Source organism: Balaenoptera acutorostrata, chromosome 16 (assembly GCF_949987535.1).
Source record: "Balaenoptera acutorostrata chromosome 16, mBalAcu1.1, whole genome shotgun sequence".
NCBI classification, from domain to species: Eukaryota; Metazoa; Chordata; class Mammalia; order Artiodactyla; family Balaenopteridae; genus Balaenoptera; species Balaenoptera acutorostrata.
The window spans coordinates 1208016-1231678 of NC_080079.1; the positions used below are offsets into that span (position 1 = coordinate 1208016).

At 58.4% G+C, this 23663-nt stretch overlaps 1 protein-coding gene across 5 annotated transcripts in view; it reads right to left on the bottom strand.

Moving 5' to 3' along the window:
* Positions 1-23663, bottom strand: part of JAKMIP3 (Janus kinase and microtubule interacting protein 3) — a 97958-nt gene that overhangs the window by 32019 nt on the left and 42276 nt on the right. For 3 of the 5 annotated variants that reach the window (XM_057531590.1, XM_057531592.1, XM_057531591.1), the window contains exons 2-5: positions 21730-21958; positions 7431-7928; positions 1681-1896; positions 101-220 (exon numbers count right to left, since the gene is read on the bottom strand). In XM_057531590.1, the coding sequence (XP_057387573.1) occupies positions 101-220; positions 1681-1896; positions 7431-7928; positions 21730-21864 (969 nt within the window). In that variant the 5' untranslated portion in view covers positions 21865-21958. The remainder of the gene's footprint in view (positions 1-100; positions 221-1680; positions 1897-7430; positions 7929-21729; positions 21959-23663) is intronic. The other 2 variants (XM_057531594.1, XM_057531593.1) reach the window with 1 other exon arrangement.

Consider the following 23663-nt stretch of genomic DNA (forward strand, 5'->3'; position numbering starts at 1 on the left):
CATTCCCCCTTTCCACAGGGAAGTTTGGAAGAGGATGCCCCAGCTCCCCCTGCACAGCAGCCACAAGCCCACAGAATCCAGAGGCCCCGCTGCCACGCACCAGCTCGTTCCTCTCCTCCGACAGCAGGGCATTGCGGTCCTCGAGTTTCCGGATGATCGCGCTCAGCTCCGCAATCTTAAGTTGGAAACGCCGAGCATCCTTTTCATCCAACTGCTGTTCCTAAAACAAAAATCAACTGCAAATAACTGTTCCTAGACACAGACACAAAAACCACTGCAAATCTCAACACACCACGGAAACCAAGGCACTTCTGTGTCATGATCGCCCGTGATTCCGAACAGCTGGGGGTGGGTGTGGACCCTCCTGGGGGCCGGCAACTGCTGCTTCGAGCGCCGTGGGCACTGCAAACTGTACACTGGGGACAGGATGAAGGGGCAGAAATGTCCAGAAGTATCCAGATGTGGGGGGCGAGGGCATGCAGATACGGGGGCGAGGGCGTGCCGATGCAGGTGCCGCAGGTTTGCGTGACGCCGAGAAAACCCCAGAAACCAGCAGCATGCTTCATGTGGCCACTGCCGGCTGCAGCTTTCAGGAGGGGGGCCTGCCCTGCACTGCAGTCGGGGCATAATTTTCCTCGTGTTATGACGTGAGCCCAGGAAAAGGTGTTCAACTTAGAATTTCAAAAGTGGGTTTCCCGAGAAAAGTGGTCCCTCAAATTTAGTTTCTAAAAGGTCACTTCGGGAACCGCTAGAGCTTGATTGAAAAATCAAAGAAAACCTTTTGATCTGGCTTCCGAATTTCTCTGGAGTTCACGGAATCTATCGAATGCCAGAGCAGGAGTTGGCTTTGGTCCAGTTAAGCCATTTATAATAAGATGATAAAATGTCATGCTCTATTCTTGAAATGTCACTGTCCTAGGGCTGGCTCGGCTCAAATGCGGTTCTGTCCTCAAAGCAAACAGACACGTGTCCAGGAAGGACCGAGGAACGGTTCCTCATTCAGCAGGTGCAGGAGAGGCGAGGGGGCAGACCTGGAAGGACCGCGTCGAGGGTCCGTGGAATTTAGACTCCCTCCCGGATTCCCGGAACCCCTCAGGGGCTCTGAATCAGGAGCGGCCGTGAGGAGGTGGGTGGTGTCACAGGCCCTGCGCTGTCATGCAGCCCGAGGAGCGGAAAGCGGCATGGGCATGCGGAAAGCGGTGGGTGGGCGGCTGGTGACGTGAGCGGCAGAAACAACCGCGGGAGGGTCAAAGCCAGAGGCGGGCGAGCAGGGGGCCGCCCTGGGCCGCGAGGCAAAGCCCACGTGCGTGCGGCGATGGAACAGCCCAGCGGCAGCTCCCACCAGCGAGGGCAGGGACCCTGCGCAGCCTGGGGCCCGGCAGCTGAGGTGGGTGCAGCTGGAAGCCTGACGCTTCGGGCAGGGCCCATGGAAGGGGACAGAGGAGGGCTTGTGCTGTGCTACGTCACAAGGAAGGGAAGAGACGGAAGTCTCTGGGCCCTCTCAGCCAAGCCAGAGAAGCTGAGGGTCCCTCTGGCTTGCGGGCTGCAGACACGGTCGGTGTCACCAGGGCAGGAGGGCTTGGGCTCTGGACTCCCCAGGGAGCTGCCCGTGGGGCCATGAGCCACGGGCAGCACCATCTGTGACTCTGGGTCGCCGGGCCAAGCATGGGCGGTGCTTACAGGGCTTCCCGAGTGGTCTGAGGCGTCTCCTGCACCGCTTGCGTGAGGAAGTTCCCGTCTGGGGCTGCCCAGGTGCCGATCGGTCTCTTTGACCTGGGACAGCTGCTCATCTAGAGCCTCTTTTTGGAGCTGCAGTCTCTGAGCATGCCCGGCTTGAACCCCTAACTCTCTCTCCAGCACGAAGACTGCTCTGTCTTTAAATTTTATCTCCTCCATCTACAAGGAGAACAGAACACAATCACACACGAAGGCAGGGTACAGATCTGCAGTTACCATAGAAACAGGCGGAGTGACTCTCGTACCAGCGTCAGGAGGGGCCCCCGCAGCAGCAGCCCTGCCGGCGTCTCGGGCTCTGAGACCCGAAGCAAAGCAAGTGGCCCTGGACCGAGAGCCGTGCCCCGCCGCCCAGGCCTCACGTGACTCCCCGGCTCAGACCAGGCTCAGGGAGCCCAGGACGCCTCCCTGGACGCCTCCACCACACATCCCTCCCCAGCCTCGCCGGGGTCCTGGCGGGACTCCCCTCTCCCAGGCTGGCCTGCGGGGACCCCTTGCCCGGCAGGGTCCGGAGAGGCCACCTCTACCCTCCGCCTTCTGCTGCACGTCAGGCAGGATAGGGGCGCCCCGAGTTTCCTGTACCCCGTCAGTAGGATGAGCAAGGTTTGTGTTAAAACAGGCGGGCTGTGAACACAGAGAAGTAGGAGCCGGGGGCCCGAAAGCCCTTTCGGCCTCTTTCCCGCTGCTCTGCGGGCGCCTGGCTTGGGAAGGCTGGACGGTGTGTAGGCCCAACACGCGTGTCCTCCCCTGGCTCCAAGGTGCGGGTAGAAAGCAGGGGCGCTGCCCGACTGCTCGCAGACAAAGCCACATTTTAAATTCAGCTTCCTCTGAGCTGAGGCTTGGGGCGGGGGGTCCCTAGACAAGCAGGCTCCAGACGGGAGGACAGGGTGCCCAGGGCGTCTGGTGGCTGTGAGGGGTCTGCAGCCCGGCCCCCTCTCCCTAAAGTGTCAACCTCCTGATAGCCGCCAGCGCTTCCAGACACAGCTGCGCCTGGCCTCTGGCCCCTCCTGGCTGCCACAGGGGCGGCCCTGACCAAAGCGCAGCCCACTGCCCTGGGGGGAGGGCCAGGCGGAACAGGCCCCGTGTGGCCCATTCTTTAGACAGACAGGCTCGGGGGCTGGGGGCGTCATTACAAACGGCACCAGATTGACAAGAAGACGCGGTTTAAAACATATTTCAAACAGCAGAGCAGGGTAGGATAGCCTGCTGCTTTGCTTGCTGTTTAAGGTTTGAGTAACTTAATAAATCAGCCATCTGCCGAAGTCAGCTTGGAACAAAGAGTAGAGATGTCTAATTAGCCCAGATCACAGAATTCACAGGCAAGCGTCGCACTGAACAGAAGAAAAGAAATCCTTAATTGCTAAACTCCCATCGCCTGGAGCACACAGCAAAGTGGAAAGAGGCAACCCATTCAGTTAGTGGAAGCAAAGAGGCCGGTGAAAATAAAGTCATATTAAGAAGCAGCTATATTCTCTGGTCTCACATTTACAGTCATACACAGACACTTCAGACACATCATTTTTCCTTCATCAGGAAAACAAGTCTCCACTCTCTCGCTTAAATCAGCTATTTAAGCAGATGGTTTGGACCAGGAAGCCAACCTCCCAGGGAAGTCACTGTACATGCCACGTAATGTGGCCAAGTTAGCTGGTCCACCCCGAGGTGAAGCTCTGAGATCTGCCCACCAAGGAAATGCGTGTGGCTGCTTCCCCACCGAGGGGGGGATTTGATTTCTGAAGATGGGAACTCCTCTAAGATCCCAGGGGGCCTCTCACTCAGTGCCTCGTGGTGCCCGAGATGCCAAGGGTCTCAGCCAAGGGCACATTCCTACATCTCCCGGCCCTGCTGCTTTAGACACAGAGGCCCGTCCGTGAAGGAGGCGCGTGTGCACCACGGGCACGCCCAGCCGAGGCGAGACACGCTCTGGCGGATGCATGGGGCCCCCACCTCACTCAGGGGGCTGCTTTCAGCTCGGGGAGCACATTCAAACCCGAGTAATGGGATGGCCAGGGAAGCCTCGGCGGGCGGCCGCGGGAAAGCTGGGCTGTTCTCCTGACCTGCAAAGGATCCACGCCCCCTCACAGCAGTCTCTGTACGGGCTTAACCACGCTAACTAGCTGTCCAGACAGCTGGGGGGGAGGTAGCATCACACACCAGAGGTTTTTATGAGAAAGCTGAAGTTGGTGTTGCCTGTACTTCTTTGGTTTTATAGAATTTTTAATAACCATCTGAGCTGGTATTTTAGCAAATGCTCAACAGACATCCCCCGATTCCATAACAGCACAGCATAAATGTGCCCGAAGCTGCTCCTGGGGCCCAGAGTCACACCCCCTCCCCGCCTGCTGGGACGATGGGGACGCACCTGAGCTCACGGAGGAAGTCGGAGCGAACCACCTCCTTCCCTTCCACTCTGACAGGGTGAAAATTTGGTCAGGAGCCCCCCACCCCCACCCCGGGACCGAGTCTCTCCAGGGTCACTGTGCAGCCGGGCACGGCTGACGAGGTGGCCCCAGAGCCTTCTGTAAGATCCAGGGGGCCCTAAAAACAACAGGCCTGGGCCTCAGCAGGGAGGCCCTAATCCTGCAGTCACCTCCTGAATCCCCCCGGGCACTCTGAGGCGAGCCCCGCCGGTGAGAAGCACCTCTGAGCGCCGAGTCCTTCCTGCAGCCCTGCAGCCCACCTGGCTCCGGGCCTCCCTGGCTCTGCCTGGGCGTGCCTGCCGGCCGCCGCGTCCCCACCCTCCAGGAAGCTTCTCCTTGAGAGCTCTGTGCCCTCACCGGGTGCCACACCTCCGGCCAGCACCCAGGGTCCCGGGGTCAAAGCAGGGACCTAACTCTCCACAGCTCCCCGGCCCTTCGCCGCTGGCCCAGCCCAGCCATCCCGCTCCTGCCCACGCCTGGCCCTGCGGGGGCCCTCAGCCTCACGCCTCACCAGGGCCAGCCCGCTGCCTGCTGGCCTCTCTGACATGGCTACAGATGGCTACAGCCTCCCCTTCAGACCCTGTGAGCCGCACCCAGAGGACCCCAAACTGGCTGGAGCCGCAGGACAAGGGCCGGAAGAGCTGGGGCAAGCGGGCAGGGGCCAGGCCCCCAAACTCCAGCCAGACTGACCCAGGTGCTGCAGGGGAGTCTCCTGCTTTTGGCCACTTGGGAGTTGTCGTGTTCTTTGCAAAGTGGCCGCCGCTTGTTGAGGTCCCCTCCCTTCCTCCCTGGGCTGGGCTGCCAGCGAGACCCATCTACAGGCGGGGCTCCCGTCCCCCAGGGTGCAGGGAATTCAGGCCCCAGGTTTGCTACAAGCAGCAGTCTTTGCACGGGGCGCCGGCCACACGTGGACGCAGGGGCGCGGACCTCCCTGCACGCTCCTGGCTTCCCGGTCAGGCTGCCCACGGCCACTGCGCTCCAGCCTTGTGCCTGGGCTGCAGTAGGGCCCCCGGGCTGGCCCTCACTTGGCTGCAACCCTGTCTGGCACTCGCTGCTGCACGGCCGCTCCGGCGGTCACACATGCCCTGGTTCGGCGTCCAGCTCTGGGTGGCGCACGGAGAAGGGGAGGCCACGTCTCCCCCAGGCCAGCGCTTCCCTGAGCACTGGTGGACCTCTGACCTTCCGGAACCACGTGCCTTCCTCCCAGACCCAGGGAAATCGTCACCACACCCCGGGATGGGCCAGTGCCACGGCTGGGGAAACAGCAACTCTTTGCCTGACGTTTGTAAGAAACTGGGATTGCCAAATATCTTCCAAGGTAATTGCAGGCGGGGTCTCTCTGTGCGGGAGCCCTGAGACCCCCAACGGCCGTCAGCACGGTCATCCCTGGGGCCGCGTCAGTGAACCTCGCTGCACCGTGGCTGTGCTGGGACCTGGGACCACGTCCCTCCTCCGGCCCGCAGCGCCCTGACCACTGCTGGCCCTGCACTGTGGCTCGGGGCCAGGCCCTGCCTCTGGACAGCCCCCAGCCCGCCTCCCCTCCAAACCAGGTCCCTTCCTCAGACCTGCCCCCAGGCCCCTAGGTGGGGCCGCCTCTGGACCACATCTTCCACCCTCCAGCCCTGCTCCCACTCCCCCTCTTTCCAACCCCGCCTTCTCTGAAAATGCCCCGGAGCCCCCATTCCCAGCCAAGGCTGCCCATCCCCCCGGGCTGGGGCATCACACTTGGCCTCAGTCATGGTCACTTCAGACGTGTCTGCACAGCTGGGCCGGGTGCTACCCCTGAATCCACAGCTGGGTCTAGGGGCCAGGATGCTCTCACCAGCTAGAGCCTAAACGAGAAGGTCGAAGAGATGCTGGGCCTCAGTTAAGCAAGGGGGCACCATGGGGGCAGCGCCGCAACGGAGAAAAGGCCCTGGCAGGGAGGCTTGTGCCATGATGCTGGGCTCGCGGGTGGCGGCAACGGGCGCTCACTGTGGCCCTCGCTCTGGGAACACCTCCTGTGTGCTGGGCACGCGGCTGAGACTTCGTGTGTGTTTTTCATTATTTGCTTTAAATTGCACAAAAACACAACTTTGATATGTATTGAAATATATGGAAGCTGTTAATACAGTAGATCCTAAGAGTTCTTATCACAAGGAAAAAATTTTTTTAATTTTCTTTTGGTTTTTCTTTTTATCGTGTCTCCATGAACTGATGGATGCTAAGCTCCTGGGGGTAATCATTTCACACATAAACGTAAGTCAAACCACCGTGTTGTACACTTTAAACCTAGACAGTGATGTATGTGCATTATATCCCATAAAAACTGGAAACAATTATTTTGTATATTCTGTAATATGGTTGGGCTCTGGGAAGAGTAGCTGAGGTGGATGGAGGGGCGCTGGGCCCTGATGCTGGCGGGGCGGCACCTTGTGGACTGGCTTCCAACAGCGACACCTGGTGGAAGGGGCGGGAGATGCGGTGGGTGGAATGTGACCCCACCGCCCATTCCCTCCCCACTGGGCTAAGTGAGACAGACGCGGAGCTGTGGGACTCTTGTGGGGAGGAGGGGGTCTCAAAAGGGAAGTATTGGTCTTCTTGCTATCAGGCATGTATGTCTTCAATGATATACATCTGAAAGATATATATATGTGAAATATACACACAGAGACATATATACACATATATATATACACACATATATTGGGCACTTGGTCTCTGGAGCCAGGAGGCTGCACCCGATGAAGTTCCTGACCTGCAAAGGGTGCCGCTTTCCCAGACAGTGCACAGCTTGGGAAGGTCAGGAGGGCCTGGGGCCCATGACCATCAGCTGTGGGCCTCTGGTCTCGCCTCTCTGGGTCCAGTGAGCTCACAGACCGCAGAACCTGCTAGTTATGGAGTGTGGGACTCATGCCATCAGACACTAGCCCCTGCCTGGCTTGAGCTTAACTTGGGGCTGTGAGAAGGGGAACCTTTCAGAAGCCCTTTCCAGGAAACAGGGGGGTTCCTTTGTAGGTGCCGTGTTGTGGCCACGCTGGAAATGGGAAGGAAAGCTGGGTGGGCGGAGGGGAGAGGACTGCAGCCTCCTGGGCCCTGGGGGGGCGCTGACTGTGGTGAGTTCTGAAACGCATCCCGCTGTTTTTAGTAGCCTGGCCTCTCTGGAGTCTGCAAACCAACCATAGGGGTGTGAGGTGCGCCGTGCAGGGGACCCTGCCCGAGAGCGAGGCCGAAGCAGGCCCGCCCCTTGCCCCTGCTGCCCGCGCCCCGCGCCCCCCGCGCCCCGCCCGCACATACCAGCCGGCGGACCTCCCGCTCACACTCCTTCTTGATGCGGCAGATCTCCTCCTGGTGCAGGTGGTACACGCTCCTGATCTCTGCGGCCTTGACCTTGTCGGCCTGGACGACCATCGTCAGCGCCTCCTCCACCTGCCTCTTGGCCCCCTTCAGCTCGGAGATCTCCTGCTGCATCCGCACCTTCTCCACCTCGAAGCCCTTCCTGGCCTCCTCCTTGGCCTCGGACAGCAGCACGGTGCGCACCTTGTCGGGGGCGCCGTCACGCAGGGCGTGCAGCAGCGCCTGAAGCCGCTGGTTCTCGCCGTCCTTGACCTTGATGACCCGCAGCAGCTCGGCCTCATGCTGCCGCAGCAGCGTCTCCCGCACGGCCTGCAGCTCCTTCATCTTCTCCTCGTGCAGCTTGCTCTTGAGCTCGGTGAGCAGGACGGCGCTCTTGTGCTGCTCGTGCTCGCGCACCTGCCTGAGCTCCTGGTTCTTCTCCCTCTCCACCCGGCTGACCTGCAACACCAGAGCAACGCCTGTGAGCCAAGCTCTGCAACGCCCATTGTCTGGGAGCCAAACTCCGCGTTTGCTGAAACCCAAGGGCAAGTTTTGGAAAGGTGGTCTTTCTTGCAAACGTGGGAGCGACCGTCTATTCGAGGATGGCTCATTAAAACACGCCTCGACAACAGAATCCAGCCTTGTTGGCGGACAGCGTGAACACGCACCCAGAGGCGTCAAGCCCGGAAGCCCCACCAGCCTGGAAAGTAAAATGGCAGACACACGGGCCCCCGGAAATCTGCGGTGCGCGGGAGGGTGAAACCCTCACCTCAAATGAATCTGCCGAGTAATGGGCACAGCCCGTGGGGAGCAGGGGGGTGCGGGCTCCTGCCCTCCAGATGGCTTCGGCCCCTCTCCCTTCAGCCCAAACAAAGGGACGTCTCGCTTACCTTCTGTGACACTCTCGGCAAATGGAGAAACCGATCTAGGCAGCTGTACTGTCTGTCTACATGATGTCTGATGTCTAGATTTTGGGGGACACTCAGTTTTTTTTACTGAATGATTTATTTCCATCTGAAAGCTCTGACCTTGGCTGAATGACCCCACGACACACCATGTGGCATGAAGCCGGTGCTCAAAATCTATTTAGGGGATGAAAGAATGGCTGGGATCCGGATTTGCCCCGGGTCTACATGGGGGGCGAGGGGCAGACAATCAGGAGGAGCCCGCTGGAGGCACGCCTGAGCTCACAGCCCTGCCATCCCTCCCCAGACACACCAAGGGTGCCCCCCGCTTCCTGCCAGAACCCTGAGAAGCGCAGCCCCCTACGGACTCCTCACATTCAGCGTGTCCAAAGGGCCGCTTCGCTCCCCCCACCAGCCTCAGAGATGTGTTCTCAGTCCGTGCCCCTCGAGTGGGGCTGTCGTCCTCGGCTCACGTCACCCCAGACCCGTCAGTGAGTCCTGCCACCACCACCTGCAGGGTGCACCGCGTGTCTGTCACCTCCCTGGTCCCCCCCATGGCCCCCAGGCCTCCGCCGCCTCCTACCGCCCTTCCCCACCACCCACTCTCCACGGAGAGAGCTCAGGAAGCACGCAGCTCACCACTCTGGCCCCCGTGTGACCCTCTTCTCCGTCCGTCTCCCGGTGCATTTAGAATAAAAGCAGCGCCATCTCCCAGCCCCAGGAAAGAGGGCGTCATCTGCAAGACCCCGTGCCACCCACGGGGAGCATCCTTGCGGGAGAACGAGCCCCGCTCCACGGGGCCCCACGCCCTGCACTTTGTGTTCTTTCCCCGCAGAGCCGTGTAGGCTCTGACCCCACGACCCCTGGACGTGCGCCTGCTGCCACCCTCCTGGCTTGCTCTGCCCAGCCCGGCCCAGCTTCAGCCCCGAGTGGTCTCCCGTGGTCTCCCGTGGGCTCGGCCGGCAGCCTTTGCAGACTCGCGGGGTCAGGAGCTCCCGGGTCCACTGCATCGACCTCGTTACTTTATGTCACTTTCTTCACAGCAGTCGTCACTCCCGAAAGCGCCTTCTTTCTCTCTCTCTGCGGCTGAGTTGTCTGCCTCCCCTGCCAGGGCCGGCTTCCCCGGGAGGGAGCAGGTGGGGGCCGTGGCCACCTTGTCCTCTGTTATTTCCCCCTTTAGGGCAGACCTGGGACGCTGACTCCTTCAGCTGGTGCACCCCGACGGGCAGTCCTATCGTCCAGTGGTCTTCGGTCCCGAGCCTTCCCTTAGGGATGGCTCAGACCCTGCAATGCTTGCAGAAACTCTAATAACCGGGGCCCCTGACAAGTCCCCAGCGGCACACAGGGCACAGTGAGCCCGGCCCAGCTGTTTGGGTTTCTGCCTGGAGAGCTGGGCTATTGCTGAAAGCCTCGAGCAGACAGACATTTATTCATCTTCCATTTAAGTGAATCTCCCTTTTGTCCAGTTTAAATTGAGTTCAAGACACCCAGAAAAGCAAGATTTGGAGGGGAAGTATGTCTCAGTCGTGTGGGGTGGTGACTCTCTAGGGAAGCCCCTAGTGCCATTTCACAACCCGCACAGGGCGGGAGGTGCTGCCGTCCCTACAGCGGGTGGGGTGCGGAGGGTCGGCAGAGTGGGTCCTGAAGCTGGACGTGGTGGAGCCAGAAGCGCCACCCGCATCTGAGATCCAGAGCCCAGCTCCTCTCCCCTTGATGGATGACGTAACACCCACCTTCAGGACCCCCTCTTGGACGGGAACCAGCAGAGAAAAGAAAAATGACGTAGCATGTATCATAGAGGTGTGTTTTGTTTTTTGTTTTGTCTGGAGCAGAGAGAGAGAGAGTGGAGGAGAGAGAGATATCAGCAGAACGGTTCAGGGTTAGATGGGGTTTAACCCTGACTCTGAGCTAAGCCGTGTGGAGTGAAAATGGAGACCACGCCCGCCTGCGGTTATCCTTCGGTCCAGTGCCCGTGACCCTGTTGTGGAATAGGTGTCTGCCAGAGCCCACATCACACTTGCACGAAAGGCCTGGCGAGCCGACACGGGGCCGGCCTCCTGGCCTCCTGGCCTCCCAGCCTCCCGGCCTCCTGGCCCCCCTGCCCGTCCCCGCAGCAGCCCCGATGCTGCTGGAGCAATTGGCTCTGACAGAGCCAACAGCACGGCTGGGCTCCCTTTGGAACCCCTGCCTCCACGACGGCCACCGTGGTTACCGGAAGCTGGAGAGGAAGGGCTCTGGCAGCTGAAGGAGAGAAGAACAAGCAGAACGAGGGAGGGTCCCGGGAGACGCTTCTGCGGCTGGGAATTGGCGCCCAGCTGGGCTCACTCACTTGCAGTTCTGAGCAAAGGCACCGACCATGAGGACCAGTCCGGTGGCTTCCTGGGACCCGGCCAGGAGGCGCCCGTGAGTGCACCGGTACTTGCCTCTGCCACGCGCTCACTGCTCCTCTCCTCTCTGAGGCTCCGCCCACTGAGGGGCGGTGAATTCCTTCCCTTAGTGTCCGGGCCGAACCGACAAGCTCCCCTGGCCACGGAGACCGGCTGACGGCGGGCACGCAGGGTGTGCGCAGGTGTGCGCAGGTGTGTGCAGGTGTGCGCAGGTGTGCGGCTCCAGCGGGTGGGGGGAGAAAGGGGCAGAGTAGAGGCAGTGAGCAGAGGTCACACGACACAGCGTGCTGGGGAGGAGGGCGTCAAAGGCTCCTGGCCCCAAATAGCACTGAAAATTGAAGATAACTGACATGACCCGGATCCCTGAGCTCAAACAGTTGTCCATGATGCAGAACTTTTTAGGAGCTCCCAGCAGCTCTGTGATAACCTCGGCCTCACTGTACCCTGCTCAGAGGCTGGAAGTAAGAAAAGCACAGGAACATGCTTGCAGACCATAAACTCCTGCAAATAAGCACCCGTTTTTATCATTATCTTTCAGCACGTTTCCCCCTCGCTGCCTTGTTCACAGACTGGCCTGTCTCTTTTCCCTTTCAGAGCGAAGTTCACTTGGGTAAGGGGAGGGGGCAGGGGAGTCGGAGGGAAGAGGGAGGGAGGGGGGAGGGAGGAGGATGGAGGGAGGGGGCGGGGGGAGGGAGGAGGAGGGGGAGGGGGAGGATGAAGGGAGGGCGGGTTTGTTGTCAGGATTCCTCCTCCCTGTGGAACCCTGTCTGCTCCACAAACCTGCATGTGAATAAACAGCTTCTCCTCCAAAGTTCTCATTGAAGTTCTGGAAATTAACCCACAGTCTCCGATGCAGAAAGACTTTTTCTGGGCAAAGACCCTTCAGGCAAGTGGGTCGCACCTTCACTGCATGGCAGCACCAGGGAAGCTTTAAAAAACACGGGCGCTTGCATCTCACACCCCAACATGATGACATATTGTCGTGGGGCAAAGGGTGGCCTGGGCCTTGGGACTCCTTTTAAATTTCCTGTCCAGGTGAGTCTGAGGTGAGGCCAAGGAGGAGAGTCGTCGTGGCTGCACCCCGGGGGTCTAACAGGAAGTCTGGGGGGAGCTGGGAGGGCTGCGGGAACCCCAGGGACGCGGGGCCAGGCCCGTTAGTTCTGCCGATCACTCCAGACAGGCCCCAATACACACACACACACACACACGTACACCTGTCCTCACACATGTACACGTGTGTACACACACAGACGCGTGTACATTCACGTGCACACACGGGTTGTGGAACCCTAGCTGTGGTGTGCTCTCTGGGGCTGTGAAATGTGTGAGAAGGACAGTTAAAACCAGTTGTTCCTCAGCATCCAATAAAAGGGTTGAGGATGCCCTCCTCCCACTCACGTCTGCCCAGAATCGGGTCCCATCCCGTGAGGCCCAGCGAGCCCCTCTGCCAGGTGGAAACAGACGGCAGCCCGACCGTACGGAATGGCTGGACGTCCGGATGTGCTTCTGATGGATGTTCCTACCTTCCCCTCACGGGACCTCGGGGTCAGCCCGTGGTGGGAGCCCTGGTGCTGCACCCGTGCGAAGTGGGAGTGATGGGGGCTGGACCAGGGCCCAGCAGGCCACCACGGGCCTGGGACTCTTCAGGGGCAGAGGAGGGGACTCCAGACAGCATCAGGGCAGACCTGGAAACTGGACAAGAACAAGAACCTTGGGGCTGGAGGCGGGGGGACACTGGCGGGTCCCACATGGGGCCGAGGCAGCCTTTTCCCAGCGGGTGGAGCGCCGGCACGGCGGGACCCCACCCAGCCGACTAGCCAAATGGCTCAGACCTGCTCTTAGAAAGAAATGGCCCAGGCAGCTCGCAGGTCGGCCGTTTCAGCAGCGGTGGACACCACCGTGCTACCGTCCTTGGTCAAGACCGGCTTCAGTGCTCAGGCCAGACCACAGCCCCACGAGGATGGACCACGCCCGGCTCGTGACCAGCACAGACGTGGCACAGAGCAGGCGTCACAGGACAGGGCGGCCACACGCACGGTCCTGACCGGGACGTCCCTGCGACAGAGCCTGGGGACACGGTCCTCCACCGACAAACTGCTGAACAGAATGGAGATGCTGTTTGTCAAGTTTGTCAGATGTTATTCATGAGAAGAGAGGGTGTCAGAATCAAATCACGTTTAAAAGCTGAGATTGTGCTGTTGCTGATTTAAGTTGCAGAAAGAAGGTGCATCTCTTTAATGGCAGCGTCGGACCGGCCACAGGTGGGCCCTGCACTCCACGCTCAGTGCCGGGCAGCAGGGTGCGTTGGGCACTGCGGCCAAGAGCTTCATGCCTCGTGGTCCCAGGGATCTGGCGCGGTCCGTGCAACACCCGTTTCTGGGTGGAAACAGCCACCACTTGTAATGCCGCAAACATTTGGCGCTCTCAAAGGCCAGTTAAAGGCTTCCCTGGTGGCACAGTGGTTGAGAATCTGCCTGCCAATGCAGGGGACACGGGTTCGAGTCCTGGTCTGGGAGGATCCCACGTGCCGCGGAGCAGCTGGGCCCGTGAGCCACAATTACTGAGCCTGCGCGTCTGGAGCCTGTGCTCCGCAACAAGAGAGGCCGCGACAGTGAGGCCCGCGCACCGCAATGAAGAGTGGCCCCCACTTGCCACAACTAGAGAAAGCCCTCGCACAGAAACGAAGACCCAACACAGCCATAAATAAATAAATAAACAAATACTTAAAAAGAAAAAAGGCCAGTTAACAAACGTGCAGGGCCCTGGAGACAGCTCAGGGGCCTATAGAAGTTTAAGCTGAATGGATAAAACAGTGCCCCTGGGAGGGATCCTACTTCATTGCTCACGAGCGACTTTTAGACACATCACTTTTCTACCAGCAAGGATGTTTTCCTTCCTTAAAAAACTAGAAATAGAATTACCATATGACCCAGCAATTCCACTACTGGGCATATACCCAGAGAAAACCGTAATTCAAAGAGACACATGCACCCCAATGTTCATTGCAGCACTATTTACAAAGCCAGGGCAATGGAAGCAACCTAAATGCCCATCGACAGACGAATGGATGAAGAAGATGGGGTACATATACACAATGGAATATTACTCAGCCATAAAAAGTAATGAAATTGGGTCATTTGTAGAGATGTGGATGGATCTAGAGACTGTCATACAGAGTGATGTAAGTCAGAAAGAGAAATACAAATATCGTATATTAATGCATACATGTGGAACCTAGAAAAATGGTACAGATGAACCAGTTTGCAGGGCAGAAATTGAGACACAGATGTAGAGAACAAACGTATGGACGCCAAGGGGGGAAAGTGGCAGGGGGATGGGGTGGTGGGATGAATTGGGAGATTGGGATTGACATGTATACACTAATATGTATAAAATGGATGACTAATAAGAACCTGCTGTATAAAAAAATAAATAAAATAAAGTAAATAAATAAAAATAAAAATCCAAAAAAAAAAAAAAGGATGTTTTCCTCTGTGGTCTTACTTCTAGAAACATTATCTCCTGCCAACCTCCAACAATGACGGCTCTACAGTCGGGGTCCATTTCAGGGACAGACACTAGAGCAGAACCCACAGCCCTGCCCACGTCGGATGGTCTGCTTGGTGTTGCCCCTCCCCCTCCCTGGCCAGGTGCCCCGGCCCAGGTGCGCGTACAGACGGGACAAGGGTGCAGTCCCACTCCTGATTCACGTATAACAGAGCTTCCCTCTGAATAAATGGATGCGACCCCTGACTTCCCACGAGCCTCATGCACCCTGGCGCTGTGAGTTGCCTGTGGTCTTCCGCATGTCGGGCCAGGTTCCTGAACACTTGGTCCTGCTTCTTGGTCTCCCAGGTTATCAGCTGGAGGGGGACGCATTCTTCCTCTGGCTCATTATTTTTTTCAGTGTGTTCTTTTCTGCAGTGTTTTTGTCTACAAGGTCCCAAGTGGTTCTGTCTACCGAGACAAGAAGTCGAAGTCTGTGGCCTGCCCCCTGGAGCTGTTGCGAGGACGTAGCATTCCCGTGTGGGTGTGGGGGGAAGGAGTTTCCCACAGGAGTTTGGGGCATAACTGGGATTTGCGGATTTGGAGATCACTCTCGTGTTGTCCCACCCACTCCTCTCCAGGGACAGGGCAGACGTCCCAGCGCCCTCGGGCCCCAGCCCCGCGTGCACATGGTCTCCCACTGCCGGCGCGGAATCCTCTCCCTGCTCTCCGTCTCCCCCTCTCGGCTTCCCCGCTGTACCCCTCCTCATTGTGAAACAGGCAACACGCTGGCATCTACATCACCCACCTAGCTTTGGAAAGACAATGACCTTCACGCTTTTTTCACATGACTTACGGTAAGAAATATGCTGATCTGGTGACCAGGACATACCTAGTCTGAAGGCAGCTGTCAACCAAGTTCATGGTCCCCTGTGGGTCTCGGTCTCTCTCCAATGTCCTGGTCCAGACGGTACATTTTTAGGCCCTTCCCACCTGATGGCCCTCCGTGGCCTGACCCCTGGGCCACCTCTCCTGCCGCCCTTCCTGGCCGCCGGTTGCATTACAGGAGCCCCCCTCATTCCCACCTTCGCTTCCTCACTTTCCCTGTCCCGGCTGGTTTAAGGCCACCTCTTCCAGGAAGCCCTCCCTGATTGCTGAGCAGAGTGACCACACCACCGCCCAGCATGTCGGCTTGTAGGCTGTACCCTGCCTGGCTGCCCAGTTCCGGTTTCTTACATGTCTTCCTCCACCTGGACGTTGTCCTGGGGGCAGGGTGCTCAGTAAGTCCTTCCTGAGTGGCCGTCCATGGCCTGGAGCTGGGGGGTGGCTGGACTTCAGCACAGGGTTCCCCCCATGGGGTCCCCTCCTCCCAGTTAGGACTAGTGTGTTTCATAACAGCAGGTGTAACACTTGGGTGTGTCTGCTCTGTTCCTCACACACGGTTCCAGGCCAAGCTGGGGGCACGGCTCGTAGGAGGGACCCAGGGGTGCAGGCAGCGGGGGCTGCTCTGTGCCCAGCCTAGAGCCGGAGCCTCCTTGAGCCTGTGACAGAGACACGGGGGCGTCGTGTCGCTATGATTCTTTCTTCTTTCCGCTTCAAGGATCCCAGTACTTCCCCCTCTTTAAGACAACGTGGAGTTAACTTGGATGGGGCTTCCGAGAGGCCTTTCCCTTGGAGCTTCTCCCTGCTAAGCTCTTCCCTCTTTTCAGAAGGGTCTCCATCCGAGTTGGTCCCACTTATCTCCAGCACCCTGGCAGCAGAAGAGGACTGTTTTTATTTAAATTATTTCATTCTTTGCTGTCGAGTCTCAATTCCTGCACGTCCTCCTCGGTGATGAACTAACCATGCGCCTGAAATCCGCAATGCTTAGCCCGCGGCTGCCACGTACATTGGCGTCTCTCCGTGCTCCACAGAGACATTCTTGACCCTGGAAACCGCAACCTGCAAGACGAGGTGTTGAGTCCCTAATAAGGAAGAGGAGGGAGCTGGCGCCCGGTCCTGAGGCCGCCTTCACCACCCCTGGGGCATGAGAGCCTCCACCCCTGTTCTGTCCAGGCCCTTGGGGGCCGGGGAAGGGTCCCTCCGGCCGTCCACCCACTTCCATCATGAGGTCCAGAGCCAGGCCCTCCTCCTTGGGTGCTGCAGGAGCATCTGGAATGTGTTGGAAACTGGACGGAAGGCTGCAAGTCCACGGAGCTGGCCGCACACATTTGTCCTGTGGTTGTAACAATGACGTTAACACATGCGAAGACTTCAGAAGGATGGCGAGGGCAGACGTCGTTAGCATTTGCCGTAAAGATCGAATTCGCATCTTATTCCCCACTTGGCCAGGGCGTAGGCACCAACCATCCAACGCGTGTTTGGGGTAAAGCGTCCATCTCTAGGCTGAGCAGACAGAACCGAGGAGATTCCCCGGGAGCTTCCTGTAGTCCTGGTGCAGCCCTGCTCGCGGCCACAGCAGGAGACGCCCTCCCGGGAGAGACTCCAAGGATAACACAGACGCATCTTCTATTTACTGGACTGACGGCAGGGAGAGGAGGGAAACGCAGGTAAGTACCGAAGAGGAAACACGGCAGGCAGTTCCCACGGCGTGTACACCCTGCGCTGGGAAGGAAATCAGGAGCTGCTCCCAGCTCACCGCCCACCAGGGGGATGGAGTGATGGAAACCAAGGACCCCCACCCTGGGTACCGCGTCAGGGGCCACTGAACACCTCATGTGAGCTGAGCCCATGTCTGAGCCCACATCCTCATGATGGCTGCCCCGTGGGACCAGCGCTACTGCTCTCGGTCTCAGGGAGGCCCAGGCCTCCTGGTGGGTGTGGGGCGAGGCTGGGCTCGGACCCAGGACCGTGCGGGGGAAATAAGGGCGGGCAGCAGGTCTGCCAGCTTCCGGCTCATTCATCTTCAAATCCAAAATGACAGCACGTGCTAATGCCGGGTGGCAGGTACCTGTACACACACGCGCACGCGCACACACACACTTTTAAAAATCTAGAATGTTGGGACTCGCCTGGTGGCGCAGTGGTTAAGAATCCGCCTGCCAACACAGGGGACATGGGTTCGAGCCCTGGTCTGGGAAGATCCCACATGCCGCAGACCAACTAAACCCGTGCGCCACAACTACTGAGCCTGCGCTCTAGAGCCTGTGTGCCACAACTGCTGAGCCTGCATGCCACAGCTACTGAAGCCTGTGAGTCACAACTACTGAAGCTCACGTGCCTAGAGCCCGTGCTCCACAGCAAGCGAAGCCACTGCAATGAGAAGCCCGCGCGCAGCAGCGAAGACCCAACGCAGCCAAAAATAAATAAATAAATACAATTTTTAAAAAATCTAGAATGTTCTAAATGCTGTTTGGCTGGGAACGTGCAGGTCTGGCTGGGAGGCACCAGCGGGAGCCGGGAGGCCGGGCGGGGGCAGGTAATGATGCAGGGCTCAGAGAATGTCCTCAGGTCTCGTGGCCGGGCCTGTGTTCCTGGTCTACCTGTACCCCTCCTACTCCTTTCCACTGCCCCCCACACCTGCTCTGGGCCAGCCACAGGCCCTGGAGGCTGAGCAAAGAAATGAGGGGTCATCACCTACTACACCACCTGGGTGTGTCTTCCTGCAGGAAAGCCAGCGCTCCCTGGGATGCCACGTCCCCCCTCGGCCCCTGGGGCACTGTTCCCTCCACCCCACACCCCAGCTCAGCCAGGAGGCGGGGGGGAGGGCAGAAGGGCGGGGAGAGGAGAGGGGTGGCAGCAGGACCGGTGGATTGATGGCCACACCTGCGGGGACATAGCTCTCAGCAGCGAAGCCCAAAGCGGAGGCTTCAGAGCAGCTGGGGCTTGGAGAGCTCAATTCTGCAGAAGGTGAGGCCGTGGGCCCGTGGGGCTTTTCCTCTCTTCTCCTTTTTTAATTGAAGTATGGTTGCTGTACAATATTATCTAAGTTACAGGGGTACAATACAGTGATTTGCAATTTTTAAAGGTTATATTCCATTTATAGTTATAAAATATTGACTACATTCCCTGTGTTGTACAATATATCCTTGCAGTTTATTTATGTTATACATAATAGTTTGTACTTCTTAATCTCCTACCCCTATCTTGACCCTCCCCTTGGCCCTCTCCCTACTGGTAACCACTAGTTTGTTATCTTCATCTGAAAGTCTGCTTCTTTTTCATTATATTCACTAGTTTGTTGTATTTTTTAGACTTCACATACAAGCAATGTCAAATGGTATTTGTCTTTCTCTGTCTGGCTTATTTCACTTAGCATAATGCCTTCCAAGTGTATCTATGTTGCTGCAAATGGAAAAATTTCATTCTTTTTTATGGCTGAGTAATATTCCATTGTGCATATATGTACCACATCTTCTTTATTCATTCGTCTGTTGACGGACACTTACGTTTCTTCCATATCTTGGAAATTGTAAATAATGCTGCTATGAATATTGGGGTGCATGTGTCTTTCAAATTAGTGTTTTTGGTTTTTTTTTTTTTTCAGATATCTACCCAAGAGTGGAATTGCTGGGTCATATGGTAGTTCTATTTCTAGTTTTTTGAGAAACATCAATACTGTTTTCCGTAGTGGCTGCACCAATTTGCTTTCGTACCAACAGTGCACAAGGGCTCCCTTTTCTCCACATCCTCACCAACATTTGTTATTTGTGTTCTTTTCGATGATGGCCATTCTGACAGGCGTAAGGTGATATCTCACTGTGGTTTTGATTTGATTCCCTTAGGATTAGTGATGTTGAGCATCTTTTCATATGCTTGCTGGCCATCTGTACTTCCTCTTTAGAAGAACGTCTATTCAGTTCTTCTGCACATTTTAAAATCAGGTTGTGTGTTTTTTTGATGTTGAGTTGTACGAGCTGTTTATATATTTTGGGTATTAACCCCTTATTGCTCATAACATTTGCAAATATTTTCTCCCATTTAGGAGGTTGTCTTTTAGGGTCTTGTGTTTTCAACAAGAGTCACAGGAAACTCTGATGCACAGTGAAGTCTGGAAACCACAGCCTAAGGGGCCTTAACTAGAAAGAACCACAGGCAGAGGTAAAAAGATATCAGAGTCCTTTTCTAGCCGGGGCAACGAGGGTGCCTGTAGGAAGGAACGCTGACAGGCTGGTGCGGCCAGAGCAGCCTGCATTCGGGGAGTAAACCCAGCCCAGCGTGGATTCGACATGGATCTGAGTCCTGGAGCTTCCGTCTGCGTCCACCTCCCCGAAGGGCCCTCTGCACTCTCATGGGCCCTGCTGTGGTCACTGTCACACTGCAAGCACACACGCTCTTGCACGTGTGGTCCAGGACACGCAGACAGGGGTGTTCACCACGGGGCTGCCGCATGTGCTGGACCATGTGAGTGAGATGAAGGAACCCTCGAGAGCTCCAGCCTCCCAGACACACGGTGAAGGGAAGAAGAAAAAGGGACTCAGAAGCGTGTGTCATTTATGCTTTAAAAAGAGACACGCAGGTGCGTTCAAGAAACTGTAACTTGAACCCCTCTGGGAGGTGACCTGGGTGTGGACTCGAAGAAGAGAGCCTCCCTGATGCTGGGCCTTTTCTTCTCTTCCTTTGGAGTTTTGAACCAAGAGGTTATATCATCTTCTCAAAAGACAGTAAGTACACCTTGTATAAATAACAGGGCCTCTGATGCCAGGCCCAGGGCTTTTGTCTGCCATCACGGAGAGCTGCGAGCTCCGACCCGGCCAGACTCGGCCTGTTGGCCAGCCAGGGGCCGGCACACGCCCCCTTGGGCTGCCGCAGGACGGATGGGTTTTGATAAAGCTGCACATGGAATATGTATGTTGCTGCTGTAAATGGTAGACAGAATCTGGAGATTCGGGCAAAAGTACTATTACTTAGTGATTTCTATCACGTGGCGTTTCTTTGCATTGAAAAGACAATTGCTATTATATTTTCCCCAATAAAACAAAGGGTTTCATTATCATTAGGTTCCTAACAAGTCGGCCCCTCTCCTATTTCATCTGCAAACAGGGGAGGGGGAGGGCCAGAGTGATGCCCGAGGCTTGGCCTCGCAGCCCCTACAGTCTGGTCAGGACAAGACGCTCGGAGCGCCCACGTGCCTCTAGGGCATGGAACAGATGCTCTCTGCGTCCGGGGACAACTCTCCGTCCCAGGCCACTGATGTTCGTGCCTTCGCCCCGTGCTCCAGCCAGGCAGCGTGCCGGGGCCCCTTGGGCTGTCCTTGCTGCCTCTGCGACCACCTGGCACAGAGCAGGTGCTGCACTGATGCTCCCCAACTCCCTGGGTCCTCACCGCGGGCGCTCAGCAGGCTCTGACTCTCCTGCAGGCCCCGCGAGGTGGCCTGGCCACGGGAGCGGCCACGTGGTCACTGTGACAGCCGCCTTCTAGTGTCCGTGCTGGAGGCCCTGTGCCCGGAGCTGTCTCTGTCCCCTTTCACAGAGCAGGGGACCTAGGAGGGAGGGAGGTGACCAGGACCGGCCAGCACGCTTCTTCTGTAAAGGGCCACGCGCTAAGTATTTCAGGCCTTGTGGCTCAGCTGGCCCTGCTGTTACTAAGCTGCAGACGATGTGTAAATGAAAGGGCGGGTCTGGGTCCTAACGACTTATCTACTGACAGTGAAATCTGAATTCCATATAATCATCACGTCACAAAATACCATTCCTCTTGTGATTTAACCAGCAGGTTGCGAAGCAGCTGGCCCCCACCTCCCGTGACTCCCTCCCTGACCGGGCCTCCCAGGAGGGCAAGGCTAGGGGGCCATTATGCCGGCCAGACCACAGCTAGGGACCTTTCAAACCCTCCGGGGGAGAAGCCTGCCCTGGCGTTCTCCCCTCCCCACCTCCCCACGCCTCCCTCTCCCCAGATTTTCTCCTCTTTGCATCTCCTTCCCAAAAGCCCATGTACTCCCTAGTGGCTCCTGGGTGGGGAGCGAGGAGAGGACAGAGGTGACAGACAGGGAGGGAAGTGTGGGTCAGGGGACGGCCCCCCGGGCCTGGCCTGGCACTGAGCGGGGAGGGCATCCTCTGACCAGGACCCCCTCAGCTGCAGCACAAGCCCGGCCTTCCCTGCAGGCTGCAAGGACCCCCGAGGGCTGGGACCCACGTTTCCTAGTGGGTCGGTTAGGAAAGCAGCCTCCCAACACCTGGAAGCCTTGAGCCCAGGGCCTGGCTGTTTGCTTTGCGGCTGTTATATTTGGGTTAAATTCCACTGTGCACAGTTCAGGAGGAAGCAGCACCGTTCCAGGGACGGTGCAGTTGGACAAGGCCCCTCGGCCCACACGCTGAGGACCAGGGCTGCTCCCACGGGGTCAGGCCCATGTCCGCACGCTCCCCTGTGGGTCTGGAGCCCCTCCCCAGAGCTGTCTGTGCTCCCGAGCTGCCTTGAGAGCCGCTGGGACCCGGGGACCCCCTGGGCTGGCAGATCTGCAGAGACCTGGCTCCACCCCGCTCTGGGCAGACCCTGGGGGCCCGGGAAGGCGTGGAGAGGCGGTGGGGGGCACGGGGGGCCCACCTTGCTCTTCTCCTGCTGCAGCTCGATCTGGATGTCGGTGAGCTTGGCCCGCAGCTCCTCGTTGGCGGCCTGCAGCGCTGCGAGGACCTCTGCCTTGTCCCCCTTGCTTCGGCCGCCCGCGCCCTTCTTGGACATGGTGAGGCTGGCCCGAGGGGCGCTCGGGGCGGGCCGCTCGTCCAGGCTGGGCTGTGCGCGCCGAGCTGGGGCTCCGCTACATTTTCTCACTCACCTGGAGAGAAAGCACACCTGGTGAGCAGGCGGTGGCCGGCCTGAGCGCGGGGCCGCGGGCAGGGCGGGCAGGGCGGGCAGGGTCACGGCTGGCCCCATGCTGCCCTGAGGGTGCCGGCCTGACTGCCCGCCAGGTCACAGCCCCGGACCGCAGGGGCCTTCTGCGCTCTGCACAGCGCCCCTGACGGGGACCTCCCCCCTCAACCAAAGCAAGAGCAAGTCCCCTGCCTCACATGTAACCAGCGCTTAATAAATGTTTGCTCTTTGCCCCTTTGGAATAAGACACCGGGGATCCAAAGTTAAGGCCCGCCTTTCACACAAGGGTGTGTGGCAGCCTGACGGTAACAGTGGGTTAGAAACACCAAAGGGAGTGGCGGCTGGGACCCCTGGGCCCCTCCACGGGGCCTATAAACGTCACCTCGGAAGAGGTCACACCCTCAGCCCAGGTGCCCGAGCCACCTCAGCGGGTGAGCACGTGCCCTGGACCACCCTGGGAGCCAGCGCCCCGCCCCGGGCCGGCTCATCCATCACCCAGCCCCATGCCCGAATCCGCTGCCCCCAGGCCTGGAGCTGCCCCTCCCTCCTCCTGTGTCCTAGCGCCAGCGCAAGTGCGGGAAATGGGTGCCTCCACCAACTTTGCCTGGATGGAAAACAGAGGCAGGCTGAGTCCTGCTCTGCACTCACTCCCTGCGACACCCCGTGCCTCAGTTTCCTCACCTGCACAGAGAGATACAAGAGTGCCCCCAGTGTCCCCCAAGGCCTCCATCCTGTGCTTTAGACACCCGTGCTGAGGTGCACAGGGGGTCCCGTCCACCTGGTAAGGCTCTTCAAGGCCTGGTCTGGGAGGCCCTGGTCTGGGAGGTCCTGGGGGACCACTGGGACCCACTGGCCAGGAGTTCTGGGTGGGGGGCCGTGCCGTCAGCCAGCCCTCAGCCTTCTGGGAGTAGGGACCTGGCCCCATGGCTGCCCTGCAGTGTCCCCAGGCCCGGTCTCACAGCGACTCCCCTGGACCAAGCCCCACCCTCCCTACGTTCCCACCCCGTGACCCTCTCTAGCCTGTTCTCCACGCCATCTCACGAGCAACTGTGCCAGGACCCAGCCCCCCGGCCCTACCCGCCCGCCTCCCCGTGTCCTGCCACAGATCGCAGTGAATTCCCAGCGCCTGTGCGATTCACCGGCTGCATTCCTCCCCAGGTGCTATTTACTCGATGTTTTCTGAAAATGGTCTTGTCATTCTTTACTTAGTTTTACATGAAACTCTGCAGGCCTTTCCTGGATAGAGAGGCAGCACCCGCCGCCGTCTAACAGGTAACGGAGGGCAGGGTAAAATTGAGGGAGACGCCGGAGGCGGGGCGCCCCACGGGACGGCAGCAGAGGGGCCCTCCGCGCCCCGCCCCCCAGCCAGGCCCCTGCACCGCCCACCCAGCCTCTGGCTGGTGCAGAGCACAGGCCGCCTTTATTTCCTCCCGAGGGCTCGAAGCAGACGGCGTCAGCTCTGGCTGGCTCAGACCCCCAGGGGCTGAGCGGCCCCCGCCCCGGCCCTGGCCTCCCAGCACCGAGAGCCTTCGACGCGACGCAGCAATGGATCTTCAGCCCCAGCCTGGCAGCTCCCTAAAGGCAAGTTCACAGTTTCCTCCAACATCCACTTGGGCACAAATACGGTAAGCGTCCTGACCTCATTATTTATGGAAATGAGTGTGGACAAA